Source organism: Barbatula barbatula, assembly GCF_947034865.1.
Source record: "Barbatula barbatula genome assembly, chromosome: 22".
NCBI lineage: Eukaryota > Metazoa > Chordata > Actinopteri > Cypriniformes > Nemacheilidae > Barbatula > Barbatula barbatula.
The window spans coordinates 8,438,389-8,459,573 of NC_136785.1; the positions used below are offsets into that span (position 1 = coordinate 8,438,389).

At 39.7% G+C, this 21,185-nt stretch overlaps 1 protein-coding gene across 4 annotated transcripts in view; it reads right to left on the reverse strand.

Moving 5' to 3' along the window:
* Positions 1-4,960: 4,960 nt before the first annotated feature.
* ncam1a (neural cell adhesion molecule 1a) overlaps positions 4,961-21,185 on the reverse strand; it is a 189,534-nt gene continuing 173,309 nt past the window's right edge. For 3 of the 4 annotated variants that reach the window (XM_079487165.1, XM_079487164.1, XM_079487163.1), the window contains 3 exons: positions 13,897-14,095; positions 12,537-12,653; positions 4,961-7,591 (listed from right to left, as the gene is read on the reverse strand). In XM_079487165.1, the coding sequence (XP_079343291.1) occupies positions 7,468-7,591; positions 12,537-12,653; positions 13,897-14,095 (440 nt within the window). In that variant the 3' untranslated portion in view covers positions 4,961-7,467. Of the gene's footprint in view, positions 7,592-12,536; positions 12,654-13,896; positions 14,096-17,317; positions 18,837-21,185 lie in introns of those variants that run through there. The other variant, XM_079487166.1, reaches the window with a different exon arrangement.

Genomic DNA, 21,185 nt, shown 5'->3' on the forward strand with positions numbered 1-21,185 from the left:
TATGAATAATTCTCACAAATAGTTTGTAATTGTATATTTTGTAGATTAGGCTAGGTCTCGGAAAAGCATAAAACAACTAAATCTAGACATAGAGGCAATGAAAATGAAATTCAAATGAAGGAAGCTTGGTCAAACCTTTCTGTATAACAAAAAGAAGATGATAAAATTAAAATAAATAAACAGCAAACATTTAATTTACAGAAAGATTATTGTATTTAAACATATTATTTGTATTTTAAATTTCAATTCAAGTAACAGTCAGCCCCTGTATCTATCTCTCCATCACTGACCTCTTACTCGCAAACCTAACCTTGAATTTTCTTTTCCTCCTTATGTGAACCTAATCACTGTTAATCGCAAAAGATCTGGATCTACACTGCACAAGTCCCCTCAACATTTCATACACTGTGGTGTCATTTATCGCATGAGCTTTAGTAGAAAAACTATACTTGATTATTGTGTCCAAAAAAATCACCAGTAAAATCTGGATCAAATTTAGTACAGGGAGATATGAATCAAGAGAACAAAAACCGCACGTATGGGTTTGCCAAGGTTCTTTTGTGCTGGATCAAAACTGTCAAAAGTGAAATGAGTGACGTCGGCTGTCAGACATCCATCATATAGGTGCACTCTTGGCAGTCTCATTGAACACATGGGTGGTTTAACTTCCTTTTATGAGAGTAGAACGCCCTAACCAAAGTGTTCTAATAAATACTGACTCCCTTTAAAAGAGGCTTCCCTGCAGTTTCCATTTGGTGGGATTTTATAAACTTTCTTTCAGCTGAGACGGACTATTGCTGTTCTTTTGAACAAGACAAGACACTCAATACAGTTTAAACAATGGCAACGATGATTAATGACAGATCTGTCAAACAAACACTGCTGACCATAGCTTCAACTCACAGCAATTCTGTCTTACAATAACATACACATATACAAACAGGGCATCATGAAAAAGAGGTAAAGGGGATAGTTCACCCAAAAATGTAAGTTCTTGCATTATTTATTCAGCCTCATGTCATTCCAACACTATATGACTCTCTTTCATCCGCAGAAGACAAAAGAAGATATTTTCAGTTGTTCATAAAGTAGAAGTCAAATGTTCTAATGTCTATTAGTCTAATGTTCTTCGGTTACCAACTTTCTTCAAAATATCTTCTATTGTGCTCTGTAGAATAAAGAAAGTTACACAGGTTTAAAATGACATGAGGAAGAAAATACTTTTGATTTTTGGGTGAACTATCAATTTAACCAAACATGTGTTACACTCCAACCCCCTTATATTCAGGTTTTTAGCAAACTATTGTACTGCTTGCACTCACTGATCGGCATAAAACAAAACACATGGGATAAATCTGCCAAAATTTCATTCTGCAAACAACACGTCCTGGAGCTTTTTAAAATGGTAACAAGGACAACTGTTTGTTATTTGTATAGATAAACATTTAAAATGAGGTCTGTTCGAGAATGCCCTTCCTCTGTGTAACAGTAGGGGTGCAGGAGAGGAGCCCGGGGCTCCTGTTGAGATCCAAAGAGCACCGCTGACCTTGCCCGGTGCACCTCTGCTGAACACAGTCATACAGAGCACCATACAGCTGCCTTTCATTCAGCTAAAGAAAAGGATATTTTTTCTCTTTTCTCCTCTCTAAGTGTAAGACCCCAGCTGTCCTCAGTGAAGCAGAATTCCAACTTTCCCTCCAAAAAAAAAAATCCTCTCCCTCTCATTGTCCATCCTGGAGGTGGCCGAATCCTCCTCTCCATAGTATTTAACCACTGGACCGGGCGCAAACAACAGAGTAATCATATTACAGTGTCTCTGAGAAAAAAGGGATAGCTATCCACGGGGAATGTCCTGCCGCTAATCCCTGCGAGGCCACGGCTTTTCTTCTTCAGGACCGAGTCCACCTCTCACAGCAGTTTTTGGAGGCACGCAGGTCTTTAACTCTTCCAGGATATCAGCTTCATGCGTCTCCCAACCTTGCCCTCAAAAGTACAGCAAGAAAGAGAAGGAATTGAATATGTGGCATTATACCGGCTCACACAAACCACCTTTTCTCAATTGTTTAATTTTATTTCGGTACCTTCATTATCTCACCTTCTTCGGATCCTCATTTTCTTTGTCCCTATGACTGCAGACATGATTGCCGTTATTGTAAATAATTAATAGGCTGTAATATATCACCCCTAATTAAACATATTAGTCAGCTCAGTCTCGTAGATTCACCACCCCGACTCTTGTCCAGTGATATTCAAATGAGTTGAATTCCCATCAATAATGCAAATATATGCACTAAACATTGTTCACTGTACATTAACTGCTGCAGCCCACAGGCGCCCCGGGAGAATTTACACAGTTCAGACTTATCACCATTGAAATATACAGAAATGAACACAGAAAATGACAAGAAGTGTAAATTTCGAATGAATTAAAAACCTTGTTTATCCATAACAATGTGCATGATGTTACTTTACATGGTGACCAATGAGAACTTTAAGAACCAGATTTAGAAAATATGAAGGTTTATTTTTTAAAAACTTGCACCTGGAGATAAAGAGATAAAAGGGTCTAATAAAACCAGCTGGGCTTGTGTATTGAGAACAGAGGCTAATTTAAAAGAAACTCCAGCTTTCTATTTTTTCCTGGGCACCAGCTGGCCTTCTAACAGATGTTGAGCACACCGTTTATATATCAAAGTATACCCGGTCTGTCTCTTATTTTAGTTCGAAATATCACTGATTCTGCAGGGGTGTCAATAAATCGCAAGTTGGCTGCAAATGTACTTTAAAACGCGGAATTAACAAGGGCCTTTTCCAGAACGACATGTCGACATCGAGCTCGCTGTGGTTGCACAACCGCAAGCATTCTTCAGGTTAAAGGGTGATGGCCATTCCAACTTCCCTCCTCAAACGGCTACGATCGCTTTGAGATCCATCGACGTGGATGAGTTGGAATGAAAACTAGAAACAAACATTTCCAAATGCTATGACAGGAGAACGATTTAGGACATGGAGGAGGATATGAACCAGAATGTTCTCAACTGGAATGCATATTGGCTTTCACAGCATGCGGCTGGGCAGCCAGTCAAAATCAAACAAAAAACTCCAAGCAACAAGCAAGGAGATACTCACGATGCACAGGTCAAACTTAATGTGTCATTCGAAATGATCGACTCTATCTGAACACAAAACAGGTTCAATAATATCACCAGGTTTTGTAAAGGGCTAGTAATCGAGTTCGTTTGTTGCCTTGTGTGTGCCGGGGATAACAGTTGACCCCAGCCAATACCACTGTTACATGCCAGGGGTTGGGAGGACTGCAGTGGCCTCTAATCTGCTGGTCTGTGTGGATTATTATTGTAAAAGCACCGAGTGAAACATACGGGATTCCAGTGTTTCTCTTTATGGCTCGGGTCCAAGGGAAACCAAACAAACCATATTGTAACACCTTTTACCAAATCCTCACGTGACTTTTTAATGATGTCATCATCGTTTATAGTGAGTTTATCCAAACAGGAAATATTAATATCAGATTTGGTCTTGTGCATATGCCTTGTGTTTGTATGAGGCACTACGAGAGACTAGTATTACCTAATACTGTCTGCCTACAGCCACAGAGAGAGAGAGAGAGAGAGAGAGAGAGAGAGAGAGAGACTGGGCCACGACTGCACATTGCTCCTCTTCTGCATAAGAGGACAACTGCATTTCTTCATAGAAAACAAGCAGGATTTATAGGGGCCAGATAGAGAAGCAGGCAGAAACAATGCTGAATGTATACAGGAAAGCCAAAGTTTGATTACCAAAAATAATATAAAGGTGAGATAAAAAACAGTGAGGTCAAATGCTAAATCAAATTTAGAAATTAACAGAAAAATGCAACAAAAAAAGTAGGATTTAATGATATCAGTTAGGAGATTATGGCACCAAATACCTGATGGATGAGGTTTCTGTTCCTGGCATGGATTATATTGTAAAAGAGTTTAAAAGTAAATAAATAAAAGTTAGTAAATAAAAACTGTGCCTTTATATGGCTTTAATTTGATGTGCCTAGAGGGAAGTCGTCCATTCCACACATCAACACGATACTTTAGTGCCACCATGTGGACAATGGATTATGTGCAGCTGCGAGCTCTTGACGGGAATTTATTTCACGTAACAGCGACTCTATAATAGATGTCAATGTCTAAAATGAGATAATAAAATCGAACTAAAACAGACATTCAAAAATACAACCGTTGTAAACCCAACGCCTTCTCAGCCCACGTTTCATTTTTTCTACTTTTTTGTGATTTTAATTTATTTACTTAATTTTTAGAGTCCCGACTTAAGGAAAATTGCATGTGTTTTTACAACAAATAAAACAAAGGTTCCGCCACATCATCTGCAGACTTCCATTAAAGTTAATATTGTGTTTTGAGCGCCATCTGGTGGTGATAACACATTCCCTCAACGTTTTGGCCACGCGGACAGTTCCATTTCAAGAAAAACATATTCTTATAGAACAGAAAATAATGTATAGTTAACACACTCTTGGTGGCTGAATATAATAACAATCTTTGTATTTTTTATATACTGTATAATAGGCCTATATAAAGATATTTCAAATGACTTCTCTTATTCTTCTCCATTTAGCCTAGGTTTGTCTTCTCTTTGTTCTTTCTCATCTATTTTTCAATGCATGTCTTATATTCCTATGTTTTTATAAAAAATATCAATTGTACAGTAAGTAGTGCCTTTGAATGCACTGTAAATGACCTTGAATTATTTATGTATTGCGTAACACTTTGAGAGAAGCTTTTGACAGATTGAGGAATGTTGATTGTGCACCATTATGTCCTGATAAAGTTTCATTGACCAAAGATGACCCTTTACAAAGCCATTTTAAAACAGATGGATGAATAAAATTGACATTATGAGCACAAAATCCCACCCAGCATTGATGTGAAAGGAATCAGTGCAGCCACACATTTTTCCTCATTTTATTGAACATAATAATTTTCAACAGAATGAAGTCAAAATGTTTTCGGTTAGTATTTACAGCAGTGACAGTGGGAAAGAGGTGAAACTGACATTTGATTTTGTAAAAATCTGTATACAGCTGTGAGTGATGGATGTCTTATAAAGGCCTGGGATGAGAGTGATGATGAGAGAGAGTGAATGACTCAGAGGTCTTAACATCAGACTGCTCGAAAGACGAGCCCTGTAAATGCTTTTTGAAACAATCATTACTTTGAAACGGACTCATGTCCTTAAAACGGCACACGAAAAATTGGTCCCAATTTTGAATGGAAGCTGAATGAATCGAGAGCTTTTCTGAATTGTTCGAATCAGATCATTTGTACACCTCCTGGTACAGTGTTTGTAAAAGCCTTCTTTTTTTCAAAGACCAGAATCTAACCCAACACTTTAAAATAACTTTCATTTATAACATTACCACACATTTTTACACCTTATGCTTAACAGAGCACTAACAGTACATTCAAATGAATAGAAATGTCATAAAACTTCATTCATTCATGTGTGTGTGTGGTGTATGTTCGTATACTATTGAGCATGTTTAATGAAAGTTAATAAAAGGGCCCAGCAAGTAAAAGCACTCAATGTTTACAGAAGTTTTGACAAGAGTGAACAATAAATGTACAATGAATAAAGCGTTTGACATTTTCAGGTATTAAGCAATTCAATTTTAACCTCAACACAAATAACAACATCCAGTTCAGAATACATCACATGCTTATTTCAGATTTCCAAATAGACTGAAAAGGCATTTAACCAAACTTTAAGAGATTTTGAATCTTAATGCGGGTGAGCTGGGGGGCACAGACACAGTGTCTGCTCGGGTCTTGGGAACTTACATCATATAAGAGGGTTTGCATCAGTTAAGAGTCATGTTGTTGAGATCCTGAACATATAGAACAGACCCAGAAACCATGTGATAACATGTTGAATATTATTTTTCACTGTTTACAGATCTGGACCATCTTTCAGCGTGGGGCATATTGTCACTGACAGCCCGCGGACCCTTCGCATGAGAGGATGTTCACATTGAAGGCACGAACTCCTTTGTGTCTGTATTTCAGTTCTGCTGTTGCCGTAATTGTATTTTTTGTCTTATAATAAATGTTTTCATGGTTTCAACTAAGAGCTACAGCTTTCACAACCTACGGATATTCTTTTATATTCTATTACAAACAACACACTGTATTCACACAAGCATTCACAGTGCACAAGCTTGCAGCCTAAAGAAAAACAGTACAAAAACATCAGGCTGAATATTCATGATGCTACTATCCACACAGGAGTACTATGGCTTAAATAATAATTACATAATTTTATGAATTTGGCCATTTATGCATAACCAACAAACATTCTCCTTCGTGAGTATGTGTCGAACGGCGCAGTCGCTGCATGGTTTCCCGTAAGCTGTTTATTGACAAAGTGAGAAAAAACCAACAGAGCAACAGACGTGAGAACTTTGACTTCCTGACGCTGGGTTATGGCACGTCCCGTGAGCATTACACGCGCCCCTGATGTTTTTATAGACCACAAGTTCAACAGCTGCATGTACCATCTAACCTAGCAGTGGGTCGCTCGTCTGATCTCTATCTGAGAGCTCAAATGTTTTTTTAAAAGACTTGCGGGAAGTGTTTACAACAAGATATTTTCAACTATTAACTGTATATTGGCTTTAAGAAGTCTTGAAGTTAATAGGCTAAGCATTAAAGGACATTCATTGGGAGTCAGAAAAGTAACAAAATAAACATAAACTGTAATAGAAAAAAAATAGTGGCGATCTGTGGGGTATAAGTGTGTGAAACCTTTCATGTCTTAAGCTGGGTGTTAAGAGAGATATCACAATAAACGCTGTATACGCTCTGGCTGTAATAAAAGACATAGAAAAATAATAATTATGCAAAACAAGCATGCTAACAATCTATCGCTAACTCTCAAAAATAACATGAGACATCAAATAAAAGGTGGTCGCTTTTGTACATTATTTAAACACAAAACATCTCGGAAATAATAAGATGCGGCAGACGATAATGATGGCAATACTGCAAGTAATAAGACGGGACGTAACTGAAACAGCACAGATATTTTCGTGGCCTGACTGTAAAGGCATCATTCCAAATAAAGATTCCTTTCAGTCGTCGAACTGATACCGAAAGATGCCGATCCCATTAGAAAGACAGCTATCTTATTCAAAGAGGTCAAGGAGAGTGCGCTAGAGGTAAAGAAAATCTCTTCATCTTCAAGAAAGCCGAGTTTCAACTGTAATACAGAACGTAAAATAAAGTAGAAAATAAAGGCATGTGACGAGCTCTTTATGTGCTCTATTCATCTACAAACATATTTTTTCTTTCGCAAACTCAAAGAAGACAGCGAAGAAAGCCTTTTTTATTGGAGACGTGTGTTTTGATGTGGCGGTGTTGTGGTGCTGTCTGCCTGCGACTGGCGAGCGCTTCTGGATCACGCTTTGCTCTCGTTGCCGTTCGTTTGGGGGGCTTCGTTGGGAACCGTCTTCAGCTCCGTCTGGTTTTTCTTTACCTCCGCCTCCGTGGCTTTGCTTTTTTCATCTACAGCGATTTTACCACTGGGGAAAAAGAAAGAGAATCTTAAAAAGTGAACTTCATCAGTCACGATCTGCCTTTCCAAGAGCTTGGAGGCAACAGACTTCTGTGGAGCTAATAAGGTAACAGTTTGGTTATCTCATCCTGACAAAGATTTCTTTCGTCAGCATGAGCGTGCATGAAAACAGAGGTATATGGATCATGCAAGTATGAGTCAGTGAAAACATCATTTTCAGTGCGGTAACCAGCACCGGAGTCCGCAGGGAAGAATCCTGAGACAATCCTTATAAAACAACATGAAATGTTAACCTCTCCCTCTGCGCTTATTGGCTGTGTAATAGTTTGTTGATACACTGAGCGGCTTTTCTCTCGAGCTTGGTTGAAGCAAAGTAAAATAATAAATAATAAATCATAAATAAATGAAAACCATCCACTGCAAACTGGCTATTACTGAATATTTCACATGCACGTAGACATATGTTCTCAAGGGAGCTGACAAAGCACATACTGAAAGTTTGCTTAAATAATTTCGCACTAGGCAGATTCTGTCTGAGCGCTGATAAATCATGTAATGGAATTGACTGGTATTGTAGTGGTGTGTCAAATCATTCATAAATGCATAATGAAGCGTGAAAATTAAACATGCGGGAGGAACCTGAGAGGGACACATTTCTCTCTTACTTGGCAATTTTTTGTAGGCTACACATGTCCCACTCCCAGGGTGTTATCAGCTTAGAATAGCTGTTTATTATATTCGTCAAACATGGCCAGACAGTTATGACACCCAGCGGTAGTCTATCATTCAACGCTGTAATGCAGGACCACCAGCAGACCCATCTCTGCAGCCACAGAGAAGCATTGTGGGATAGAGAATGGGTGCAGCGGAGCATGGGCGTCTTACGTTAACCATCTACACTATCTGAGTGGTACGACACAAGAGCGGCTGCTGTGTCACTGTCAGAGGGTTGAGCTCTTTGTCCCTGACTGATGATAAGTGATGCATATTATCCAGAGTGGAGCTGGCTATCATCACCCTCATCGCAATAAAACTATTTCATCGGGTAACTGGATTGGATGAAGAGCCGCCAAGTGTGTTTGGCACACCGGTTCTGCTGCAGACACAAAGAATCATTATTTATTTGGCACAAGCTGATCCGTAGTGATGCTTTAGTGCAGCAGGGATCAAACTGGAGCGCACTCTGGTGGATGTTACATGTACAAAGCAAAAAATATAGACATTTCTTGTTAATGCTTGTCATGATTCTGCCTTCTCTTGTCTTGGTTTTCTGGTCTAGAGGCAGAATCATGACGGACCCACGTGTTTTATGTGGAGAGAAACATATTATTGTCAATCAGGACATAATATGCGTTCTCTCCAGTCTAGTCATTTGGCCCCGCCCCTCTCGTTCCTAGTATAGCTTTCCTCCTGTGTCTCATTACCCACACCTGCCCATCGTTATATCCTTTGTTCGTCTCCCTATTTAAATCCCTTGTATTCTCTGTCCTGTGCTCGTTTGTTGTCATACTTGTCGGTAACTGTGCTCTGTGTAACTGCTCTGAGGATTTGTCCCTACGCTGTGTCCCAGCGTTAGCGGCCTTTTGGTTACCCGCCGTGAGTTTTTCATCCTTTTGTTGCTGTCTTTGTTATCCCCTGTATTTTACCCCCTTGTGGGTTTTTGTTTTTCTTTTTACTTTATTAAAATCTGTTACCCCGAATTACTGCCTGCATTTGGGTTCTCTTCACTACCTGTTCCGTGACAATGCTTTTGGTTGTTTGTGTTTCATGTTCTATTTCTTGTTTCTGATCTATGTGCAATTTTAGTAAATCTTTGTGTGTATAGGATTCGCAAAACATATATAAAATAAAAATTAATATAACAAAAATGATTTTTTCCGGTTTCCAGCCACAATGAAATGCTCATGTCTAAACACATTTCAAGTTTTCAAAAAAATTGTCATCATTTATTCATCCTCATGTGGTTCAAAACTTGTATATGACTCTATTTGTTCTGTGGAACACAAGAGAAGATATTTTGAGAAATGTTGCAGTGGTTTTGTGATCATACAATGGAAGTCAATGCGGGCCAATGTTGTTTGGTCAGCAACATCCTTCAAAATATCTTCTTTTGTGTTCTGCAGAAGAAAGTCATACAGGTTTGCTGCAAAAACACGACGGTGAGTAAAAGGTGAAAGGATTTTGGGGTGAACTATCCCTTTAAGAGTTTGATGGCCAATTGAGTCAAATGTATTGTTATCATGCAGGGTCTGTGAAGATTAAGCCCTGAAAAGCTACTCAGGTAGTCTTAAATACTTCAAGCCACATACAGCCAATGAGCACAGGTGGCAGCCAATAATAGACGCCCTCCCTGGGGTAAATTAAACAACTGTGCTGACAGAGAGAGCGGGTCTGACATGAGGCGACTGAGAAGGCTGGGTCATACACAGACAGTGCGAACTAAGCAGGGAACACAAAATCTCTGGTAAATATTTAACAAACGCTATGCTCCGCCTAATTCCCTGCTGGCTGTTAACAGACGATTTTCTCTATACAGTGCTTTGGCTCCATTAGGCATCTCTGAATGTTGACACGATGAAATGTGGTAATCGTAGCTACTGATCCAATGGATTCCCATTGGGTTTATTGGAGATGCCGAAATGATGCACTCCACATCATATTAACTGTTATATATAATTTCATTATTTATCACATTTACAGAGCAGCATTTTGTTTTATTCGTGGATGGAGAAATGTCATAAATGTGTCACGGCTGCTACATTTAGCAGTAAATCTGATCTCTGTTGAATCTCAGGGGCATGTATGATTCAGCTGCATGTGCTCAGATCTGCTGTCAGATGGCCTACACTGGGGAACAACTAGTTTGATGGAATTGCCAAAGTTTGCAAAAACAGGCCAGACTCTGTAGAACATCTTCAAGTTTGAGGCCAAACTACATGAGAATCCAATCTCATTCGTAGTGACTCACAGACATCTATAAATTGGGTTTGTATACGGGTTGTTTTCAATTTCACACATTTAAATAGTTAAAAAATAAAAGTTCTGTCATCATTTATTCACTCTGGTGTTGTTCAATGCCTATATATGACTTTTCTTCTGTGGAACAGTTTTAAATGACATGGGGTGAGTAAATGATGAAAGAATTTCCTCTTTTGAATGAAACCCCCTTCCTGTATCACTGAGCAACTGATGGTCAGAAGTCTCTGTCTTTTTGCTACTTTTCATATAAAAATATGGAGATCTGGACATCTTGGCCTGTCTGAAGACATTTCACCCACCTCAGAAACCCCACCGCTCCTAATCTACCGTCTTGCTATTATTACAATGGCCATACATTAGCCATTATCAATAGAAACATAAAGACTGCTCATTTATTTCTCACCGTCTACTTCAGCTTTGAAAAGCAATCAGTATAAATCATAGCGGGCGTGGCATCGTGCCATTCGTGACAACCAATCATCACGAGGCCCTGCCAGAGATAATGGAGGAATCAATTATCCCGGCTCCCGAAAACAAAACTCCGAGAACGATTTCGCGCATTTATAATGGCTTTGTCTTGTGGCGCTGCCATTCTTACTGAGGTGCAAATAAACATGGTGGAAGCCAGCTCAGCTCTCCATGTCAAATTTCATTTGAATACCAAAGGGAATACGGCGCGACTGAAGATGCGTGAGATTCCTGATGGAATTCCGATATCATATCAAACAGCTGGAAGAAAGCGAGCCGAGTGAGTGAGTGAGACAGTGAGAGTGTGGGGAAGAAGAGAAGGAGGGGGCGACGGAGAGCACAGACAAACAGGTGAAGATGGTTTTAGAAACACAAACATGACTGAACATCTGAAGGTGGCCATACTCGTCCTGGTTGGGCGCGGGCGGTGCGTTGGAGGGCTTGTCAAACCCATCCTTGGCAAGGTCACTATCTGCATTCTGTTGGGCTCCTCCCTGCACCACAGAGTCCTTACTTTGGGGGGGATTGGCAGGGCTGCTGGAAGCAGGCTCAGGTGGGTTCTTTGGCCCAGTGCTCTGAGTTGGCTCGCCCACAGGGAGCTTGGTAGAATCTGCTTTGGCCAAATCTGCGGAGGTCGGGGCGGTTGAATCAGACAGTTTGGGGGTCTGGTTGGGGGGCGTATCGCTCAGGTCCACCAGAGGGGCCACGGCTGAGGGCGCAGCTTGTGGGGAGGTAGGAGAGGTGAAGCTAGTTTTGGGGGTGCTGGATTGGGGGGCGGGTTTAGGGGCTGGTGTGGGATCAGCGGCGGGGGCGGTGCTCGAGGTAAGGGTGGTGGAATCGCTAGCGGGACTGTCAGTGCCGGGATCAGAGTTAGTGGTTACAGAGGGAAGCAAGTCCACTACTGTTGCTGTGGTATCGGCAGCATGCCTGTGAGAAGAGGGGGAGGAGAGAGAGAGGGGGAGGAGCGAGAGATTTGCACACAAAGAAAAGGAGAGGGAGAGGAATAAAGGAAGGCCGTAGCAAAATATACACGTATAAGTAAAACAAACATGCACTAGAATGATCAATCATGTTAGGTAACTGAAGAAAAGTGAGGGGTGTGAGGTATCTACTGTATTTATGTTCCAACAGAGAGAAGCTATACATAAATAAAACATTACAGGAGTGGGATATAATCTACTGTTGGTGGTGGTAACCAATACATAAGCTACAAAGAAACAATGATATTTAAGGTGGGTTGACTTATCATTTGCATTATCAAGCAGCCCAGCATAAAAAATAACACGCTGTTAAAACCTGCTTATATAATACAACAATGAATTAACAGCCGACCAGCAGCTAATGTGTTTCAGGCACTAACAGCAGCCACTGCTTCAGGTCGAGACCTTTCTATCCTACAGAAATAATTATCATAATGTGACCTGACTCTTGTTGAATCACAGGTGAGCTGTTTTGTCTGTGTAAGAATTATTTTGCAGCTTTGCGTGTGAGGTTTGGAGACTCACTCAGGGTCAGTCAGAGGGGTGGTCTCATTGGGTTCAGTTGGACCTCCTCCCTCGTGGTTTGGCGTCCGCTCATCTTCGGTTCTTACTTCCACAATGGGCTCTTTAGAATCGTCCTTTCTGTAAAAGTGGACAAAGAGAGCTTTTAAGATGCAAAACACAGCAATAAAGGCTAAAGACTTGAAAATGGATTTTGCTGTGGATGAATGCGATGGGGCTTTTTTTGTGAGAATTGCTGTTGAATTTTATTGAATTAAATGTAAAATTAAGATAATCTAGCTGGTTTATATAAATTCAATGTTTTTAATGTGCAAATGAAAATAAACAAGGTATGACAATTCTATGCAATTGTCAACCTCAAGATGAAAAAATCTAGTTTTTTACTAACGGTTTTCATCATGATAGGTCAAACGTATATAGTTTGTTGTTTAAATGACATGCTAGATGAAAATCAAAGCATGTTTTCCTGTTTTTAAAGCATAGTTTTCCATGGTCAGGTAAGTGAATGGTCACAAATATAACCCTCCATATTCCTCATAAATGGGGACATGAAAATTAAAATAACTTTTTTTGTGGTCTTTGAAGAGCCGTTCCCTTTTTTGTCTCATACATTATTTTTTTCTTTTGAAATAAACTTGTACGACTGATATTTTTCTGCCCATCAGATGCTTAGTGAAATATAAACAGATGATATAATAGAGTAGATTGGTAATAAATAAATTCTCGTTTTGACTGAAAATCCACAACCCTGGAATTGCCCAGTTATGTTTCAAATAATTTTTTAGCAAAGCATATTTTAACTGTGACTTTTTAGATGCCATGAGGTAAATGTTTTGTAAATATTTTTAAAACATCAAAACAATATATATTTATAATCAAAACTATAGCATTCTTACATATACAAATATCCTAAAATAGCCAATTAAAATAAACTAATACAAATGTCTTTCATAATTGTGAAGAAGCTGAAACAGAAAACAGCTGACTTCACCAATCCAACAGACACAATCATTATTAGTGAGCCCTAAAGTAAAAATCCAGTAGAACTAGTCCAAAAATTAGATTTTTAATATAAAGCTATATTGTTATTTTCCAAAAAACAATATTTTATGATATTGCATTCCAAACAACAGGGCAAGAAGAGACATCAGCCTGTTTTCATCACATTGTAAACCCCCCTGGACTATCCCTCCCCTCCTGTTATCTTCACACAGCTGCCATGAGCAAATATTCACATCATTCTCATTCATAGATTCAAATATGGTACAATCAGACCTGCCTCCAGCTGTCCTGTAGAGCTGATAAAGCTGGAAAAGCACTGACGGATGGTAACATTGACAAGAGAAGGAAAAGAGAGGCTCACGTGAAGGCTGCGTTTCCCTCCTCGATATCTTTGCCCTTGGTAGATGGACCTGACTTGCCACAGAAGTTGATGGCGATGCACATGAGAAGGCCGCACTTGTTAAGAAAGTAGCACGTGACGTCCACGCTGATGAGAAGCAGGATGAAGACTACAATGAGGATGCCCACGATGGCTCCGGTGCCCAAACCTGAGCTGGTTTCTTTGGCAGCAGAAAAAGAAGAGAGACTTTGTCAAAACAGAACTTTTATTACAGTCCTAATGTAAGATGAGTTAAAGATTATTTATTTTACAAAATATTAATTTTTATTTATTCATTCAATAGAGATTTTGGACAGTTTATATTTTGGTCACTTTTATGGCAAAGCAAAAATAAATATGTGATTTAATACTCATTTATTTAAATTTTTTAAAAATCAAATTCAATATTATTTTTAAATCTATATACAAATCTATTAATAAATAAAAATAATGTAATATGAACTTAATATTATTAACATATACATGACATAAAAAGTATAAACATTTAATACCAGCATTGAGCAACACTTTATACAAACAATTAAAATTTAAGTAAATCAAATGAATTCAATTCAAATGCATTTCTGCAAAAATAAATTTGTATGTATTTATTTTAATGCTCAGGTAAGTAGCCACAGTCCTATGAAGCACATACGCATGTGAACCTTTTAGCATCAACTTGATCCAGAGATTACTTTCGACTTTCACAGTTTGCATTATTATTAAATAAATGGTTTGTTAAAGCAGTATGCCAACACAAACACACCAAAACACAGGTTTTTAAACACAGGCTCTTAAAAACAGCCGTCGTCAAACAGAAAAATATCCCATCCTCTAGCAAATCATTTCTCACATGGAAATAATGTAAAAATGCACACAAGAAAAGCAGAACTGTTGTCAGTACATGAAAACACAGACTACTTACCAGGAATGAAACACTACAGTATGAAAATGCTGAGATGCATTCACCAACATGCTCACAACATACAGCTGATGTTTATTAAGTCATGTTTTATGAGTAAACCTGAATCAATGACATCAAATCGGTCTCTGCTGGAATAGTATTGAATTGTTTAAAAACAAAACACTAAGATGCTATAAAGATGACTAGAAGAGTTTGCTTTTACAAAGGTAGACCAACAGATAACCGGAGTACATGACAAAAGTACTTTTCTTGTCAGATACTGTATTTAGGAAATTCAACTAAATCTAGAGAAGCATATTGACTGAAACGTGCTTGAAAATTTTATTAACAAATCTTATTGTCAGAATGAAACACTGATTCAGTTTGTGGAGAATATTTATTGACAATTCAAAAGAACACATAAATGGGCAGGAACAGGGAATGAGTCCAGATTAGGACAGCGGGCAGGACTGGTAAGGATAGTGGGGTCAACCCCCACCGGAAAGACGACCAGAGCGAGGGCGCAGGGCAGCATGGGATGGCTGCTGGGTGAGCTTAGAGGCTTGGTGGGAAAGGTGAGAGAGGGGAAAAGGAAAAACAAAACCAGGCACTTGGAGCCTTGGTGTACTGTGTGGTTACTTGGTGTATTGTAATCTTCAACACTCCATCCGCAACTTTCCTAGTGCTGTTTTGTAGGTGGACACTAACTAAATTTCAAATTAGACCTTCTGGATTCTTCATTTTATCTTTCTAGGCAAGTGTCTAATAAAACGCCCTTCTAAACCTTCATCATTAATGTAGTAGCCACATAGAGGTCTTAAATACATCGATACTTATCAATGGGATCATGAAATATGGATGCACTTAGAAACCAGCAGGGAGAATGCATTAGACAAAACTCTACCATGAAAGGATCCTATTTGAGACGCTCATCAAAACCTGTAGCTCCACTCGAACATCAATAAGAAAAGCACACGGCGTACCGCTCTCAGAACATTGTGCGCTACAGCGGTCTTTCCTTACACACAGAACTGTACAGACGAGAAACATAAAAAATAAACTTTAATCAAGGTCTGGCACCGTAGACTTCTAGGAAATCCAGACAGTCCAGCGTCTTGCTCTCTCCCAAAAGTGTTCAAAAGTGTAGAAAGTAGACAGAGTTAGAAACAAATACATTCTAGATCTGGATCTATTATTACATTTAGGCCGCACAGGATACATACTGCCAGGAGTATAATAACAATAATAGTAATATATTATTATTAATGATTATTATAAAATTATAATACAGAATATAAAATACAAATTTTTATTAAATTTTGCTACATTTCTAAAGGTTTCAGACACAGCATCTCTCTTATTCTTTAAAGGTGAATGGGAGAACAGAGCAGGCTGGGTAAGGTGAGGTTGAGTTGACAGATTTAATCTACTGCCCAGTGGGGAATGGCTGGGAGCACTTCTAGCTCTGGGCGTGCAGTGGGCCGCCACTTGTTTTCCTGAGCTTCAGTCTGCATTTTAACAAGTGCAATAAATCACCGCACATATCTGAGCACAAAGGCGGTGTGATGGAACTCCCTCACTGACCAAATAACACATCGCTCTGCTGACTCAGCAAAGGGCTTGAACCGTCTTACAGACACGCAGACACATATGCCGAACTTTAATACAACATGAACACAAAAAAATAGGTTTTAAAGATACCGTGCATTGTGTATTTGAGTGTAAATTTTTAAATCATGTTCCGACTGAATGAAGGAGGTCTATAATACCTGGAAGCATCTGTTTGGCTTGCGGTTTCGTTTGCTCATGCACCCCGGGAGATACGCAACTTGCATGCTGGCAGCTTTGGTAATGGCAACTTCACATCACAATTTATTAGTTTGATCCAGTCGCCTGAGCTGTCAATCCCATGTGACCCATTAAGCTAGATGATGTCACAACAATGTCCTGGCAACACCGATTGACTGAGGACACCACAAATATGCACAAGCCCATCATAAGCCACATTACATTCATAAATACATTCAAATAAAAACGAAAGAATCTCCAGGATCAAAATTTAACTGCACAAATCCTAATGATCATCAATGTTGCGCAGGCATCTGTTGAATGTGACTTATTAAGCTCATTAAGGAGCTGATAAAAGCCTGTTTTCAACCTTAGTAGCGCAGTCATAAATCCCCAGTCTGTTTGGAGGGCTCTCGAGTTATTCAGTCACCTCGCCGATTTGGCACAGTCTTCCTCCTTCCTCTTCCTCGCAGGCACTCTCTGTGATAAGTGCGAACGCATGGTGCGTGTGCCGCTGCCAAATTTGGATTTTCGAAATTGTTTTGACTCCGGTACGATGAATGAAGCTGGTAATCCACCCAGGACGGCATTACAAATCCCAGACAGGCCAAGCTGGGTGCTGCTTTTCTGATCAAGTGTCATCCAACATGAACATAATGATTAAAGACACAGACGCACCGACATATGAATGATGAGCCCGACAAGCTTATTGGCACATGCGTTTCCAGGAACCAAAGCTCCAGAGCGCATCACTTTATTACCACGAGAATCCATTCCAAAATGGGAAACAAATGCTACTCCATTTTTTTAACAAACAAAACCTCATTTTTTCCATAGCTCTGCATTGTACCCATATAATCTGAGCCTTTATATCATAAGACACTTAATTACATTAGTTGCACTTTATCTAACACCCACCCAGTAAACGTCCGCTTAAGTCTTGCATAATAATCACGATCCGATATTTTCTTTTCGATGGCATACGCGACCTCGTAACACCACCCACATTTATACGGGCACCTGTGCGAAGGTAAAAATCGAAGTTCCATGCCTGTAAAAGCCCGTCACCAATGTTCAGAATTGATTGATGTGGTTATAACGGAGGCTGTGTCATGCACACTAGATCGCCTCTGGGGTTGCGCATTAAAATTCAGTCTGGGGGGTGTCATTTAAAGTGTTATATCCTGTCTAAGCAAGAAAAAATGGCCTTAAGGAATTAGGAACGGAGACGGTCGTTTGAAAAGTACAGCAGAACATTCCTGTCTCCTAGAAGTACAGGATTGGTGGGTCCCTCTTTACCAGCGTTGAGCACCATGACATCATGGGACGAACACATACTATGGTCGCACGGTACAGTCCCATGCAACTCGAAGCCGAAAGCTGGTGGCAGATTTCGACTCAAAACCACGCTGTGTTTGTTATAAACACACAGAAATAAACATTTAATCTATTTAACCGTATTTGCTTAAATCCTACAATGAGACCACACTGGTATGTGTATACAAATAAATGTATTACAGAACATAATTAAATTACACTGTTGAAAATGACATGAGTGAGTTTAACAGCAGTTGCATTAGTTTCCTTTTCAAGTAAGAAGCAGAGAAAAATGAAAGAAAAGTCCTTTAAAGAAAGTATATATTTTCGGAATCTTCTAAAATTATGTACATTTTGTCAGAAAAATGTCTGCACACAAACCTGGGTGTCTGTCCCTGTAAAACAGAGGATTTAATAACAAACAGCTTAAGAATGACACAAGAATTAAAAAAAAATTGTGAAAGGGACAAACGTCTCTGCTAACTGGGCTCATGAACAATTATATTACGGACGGCCTGAGACCCGACGTTTTAACAGGGAAAATATTTTCTACAACATTCTCCAAAGCCCAATGGTTTAAAAAAATACCTTCTCAAACGCACTGCCTTCGTTTTTACAGAAAATTATTACGAAAACTAGAAAAAAAATTCAACAACGAAAAATAAAACAGAATGGTACAAGCACTGAACACTCCGCTTAATTCCAATGACTGATATTATTTTGTTTGTTTGTTAAGCCAGCAAGAGAATCAGATGGCGTAGAAAACTGAAGGATGTGGCTGAAGAGTGGGCGGGGCTTAGGACAGGCGCTCCTCTCCGCTGGCGAGCCCCAGTTTATGACAGCACGAGTACAGTCAGCATGGAGAACATGAGAGTGACCAGAGCACACGCCACAGAGGAGCAGCCAAGGGTTGCTGACACCACATATCCCACACCGACAGACACCCGAAGAACATGGGGACAGTGCACGGAAGGAGAAAACGGGCAAAAAACGGAAAACAAACGAATGCGTGTTTGAAAATGCGGTGATGTCCGAATTCACAGATGGAGACAGGAAGAGAATGTAAAGAGGAAGGGAGAGGAAAAGAGACATTGGGAGAGAGGGAGAGAAAAAGAGAGAAAATAGGTCAAATACAGAAAAAAATATGTTCGAAAGGTTACTCAAGATTAGAAAAGAATAGCAAAGGAACGTTCGAGCAAGTTAGTTAAAAACAAAGTTAGAAGGCCGTAGCGTGTTAAAAGCACAGCATATAACACGGAGAGCACAGCAAGTCGAGAATGAAAGGACGAACAACAGCCAGATGATGGGAAGTATGTAATGATAAGACACCAAAAAACACACACCATTGAAAAAATGGATCGGGCAACTTTCCTGGTTTTTTACATTGTAAATTAAGATGCTTTATAGCCAATTGCATGTATTGTTTTTTATTTCTGCAGTCTAATAACTGACATTATCACGTTTTGCTGCTATCCTTCTAAAACCTTGTATCTCCATATTTGTGTTGCAAAAGAATTGAAAAGTGCTTGTCAACTTTGTTAAATACTTCTCAGTATTTAATCATTTAAAAGTACAGTGTTTTTTTACATTTCCTGAAAAACCGCAACTTTGGATATCCCAGGTTTTGGAAAGGACAGATACGATTTAAGAAATTTAAAGCTGAAGTTTGCAATTTGTGTGACAATGGCGTTATCTGATAAATGAAAAAATCTTTGTCACTGGTCAGATACCGACAGTTCTACCCCAGATTTATGCCAATGCTACTATGTTGGGCTGGTTAATATTCTCAAATAACAAGAGCATTGTTCTGAGAGTCATTTCAGGAAAATCAGCCTACAAATGTCAGTTGTCTATGCATATTTAGCTGGGATGAAGTATTTACCATTGGAAAAATTACACCCTTCAGCTCTACGAAATCACCTGAATATATTAATAAACAAATCTTACTAAACTGCCTTTCTTAACACCAGGGAAATGTTGCACGGTCAGAATACAAGGTGAAACAAACAGGTTGTGATGCATTACAGTGTAAACGATGGACTGGGTGACTAAATAAGTTTACAATGTTACTTAAACTGCACAAAGTTAACTTGCATTGTCTTAACTCCATGTCAACTGTAGCTGGGGAGATTTGGATTACAGGAAGTTGAGCTCCAGCATTGGTTTCACGGCCAGCTCAACCCTTTGCCATGCTTGGTCTCCTATTTTAATCCCTGCCAAACTCTCAATGTGTCGCCTTCACTGTCTGCCAAGTGTCCTTCTTATGCAAGGAAGGAAAATGTGCTCCTCCAGAATAAAGCTTTCGAACTACGTGTTCCGGACCTGCACGATTCTAACCTGCTTGGCCCAAATATAAACCAAGATAGATGTGCGAATTGCTGTTTTACGAACGCAGCTGTTCTGGCTGAGGCAATGCAGATGTTCAGCTAAAAATACAGCCGGTTGTTTTATCGAACATCCAGAAGTTACATATTGAGGTTAACAGCTCCGGCACTGCCATGTGTAAACATGGCAACGTTCCACGGACACAGAGAGAAAAGGATGAACAAGAAAATATTTGCCCTGCGTAAGTGCTATGATATCCAAAGCTCCCACTGCTATATGGCTGCTTCCCACTAAGCGGATGAGAAAAAAGCAAGTCTCTTGGCCATGCACCGGCAGATGCCTGTTAGGTCCTCAGTAAAGCATTAAACCATTAATCCTGTTGAGGCGCCATCATGCAAAACCAGAGGATGCATCCCCACTGAGAACGGGCAGATAGTCAGGCCAATTTATATTCTCTGTTGCAATGAGCCTGAACTTAGCCTCAGTCCAGCCTCAAAACACAGAGAGGAGCAAGAGCGAGAGAGATAATAAGAGAGAGATTGAGAGATGATCTAATGCCCAGGCTATATCAGTGGGGAAACAGCTCTCAGGAAATGAAAAAAGTGTGACCCTGCCAACGGAGCACAAACCAAGCAAGCCCGTGGTTTAGGTGGTATTATAGTAGATGTTGGGGATGGATAACAGACCTGCTGTGGCTATTTGCCTCCCAAATAAAAAATCTCCTATGATATCATCTGCAATTGCTCTGAGACAAGTAATATCGGTGACTGCAAGACTCGAGAGGGAAGCTGTCAGAGGGGTTAAAACTCTGGAGAGGTTCTCCGTGCTCCTGAGCTGATACCAGATCTCTAGGCTTAACCCATGGCCATCTCTCATAGACATCGGTCACTCTATCGTTCTTTTATTACTCTTAGGTTGTGTCAAACCACTCTCTAGG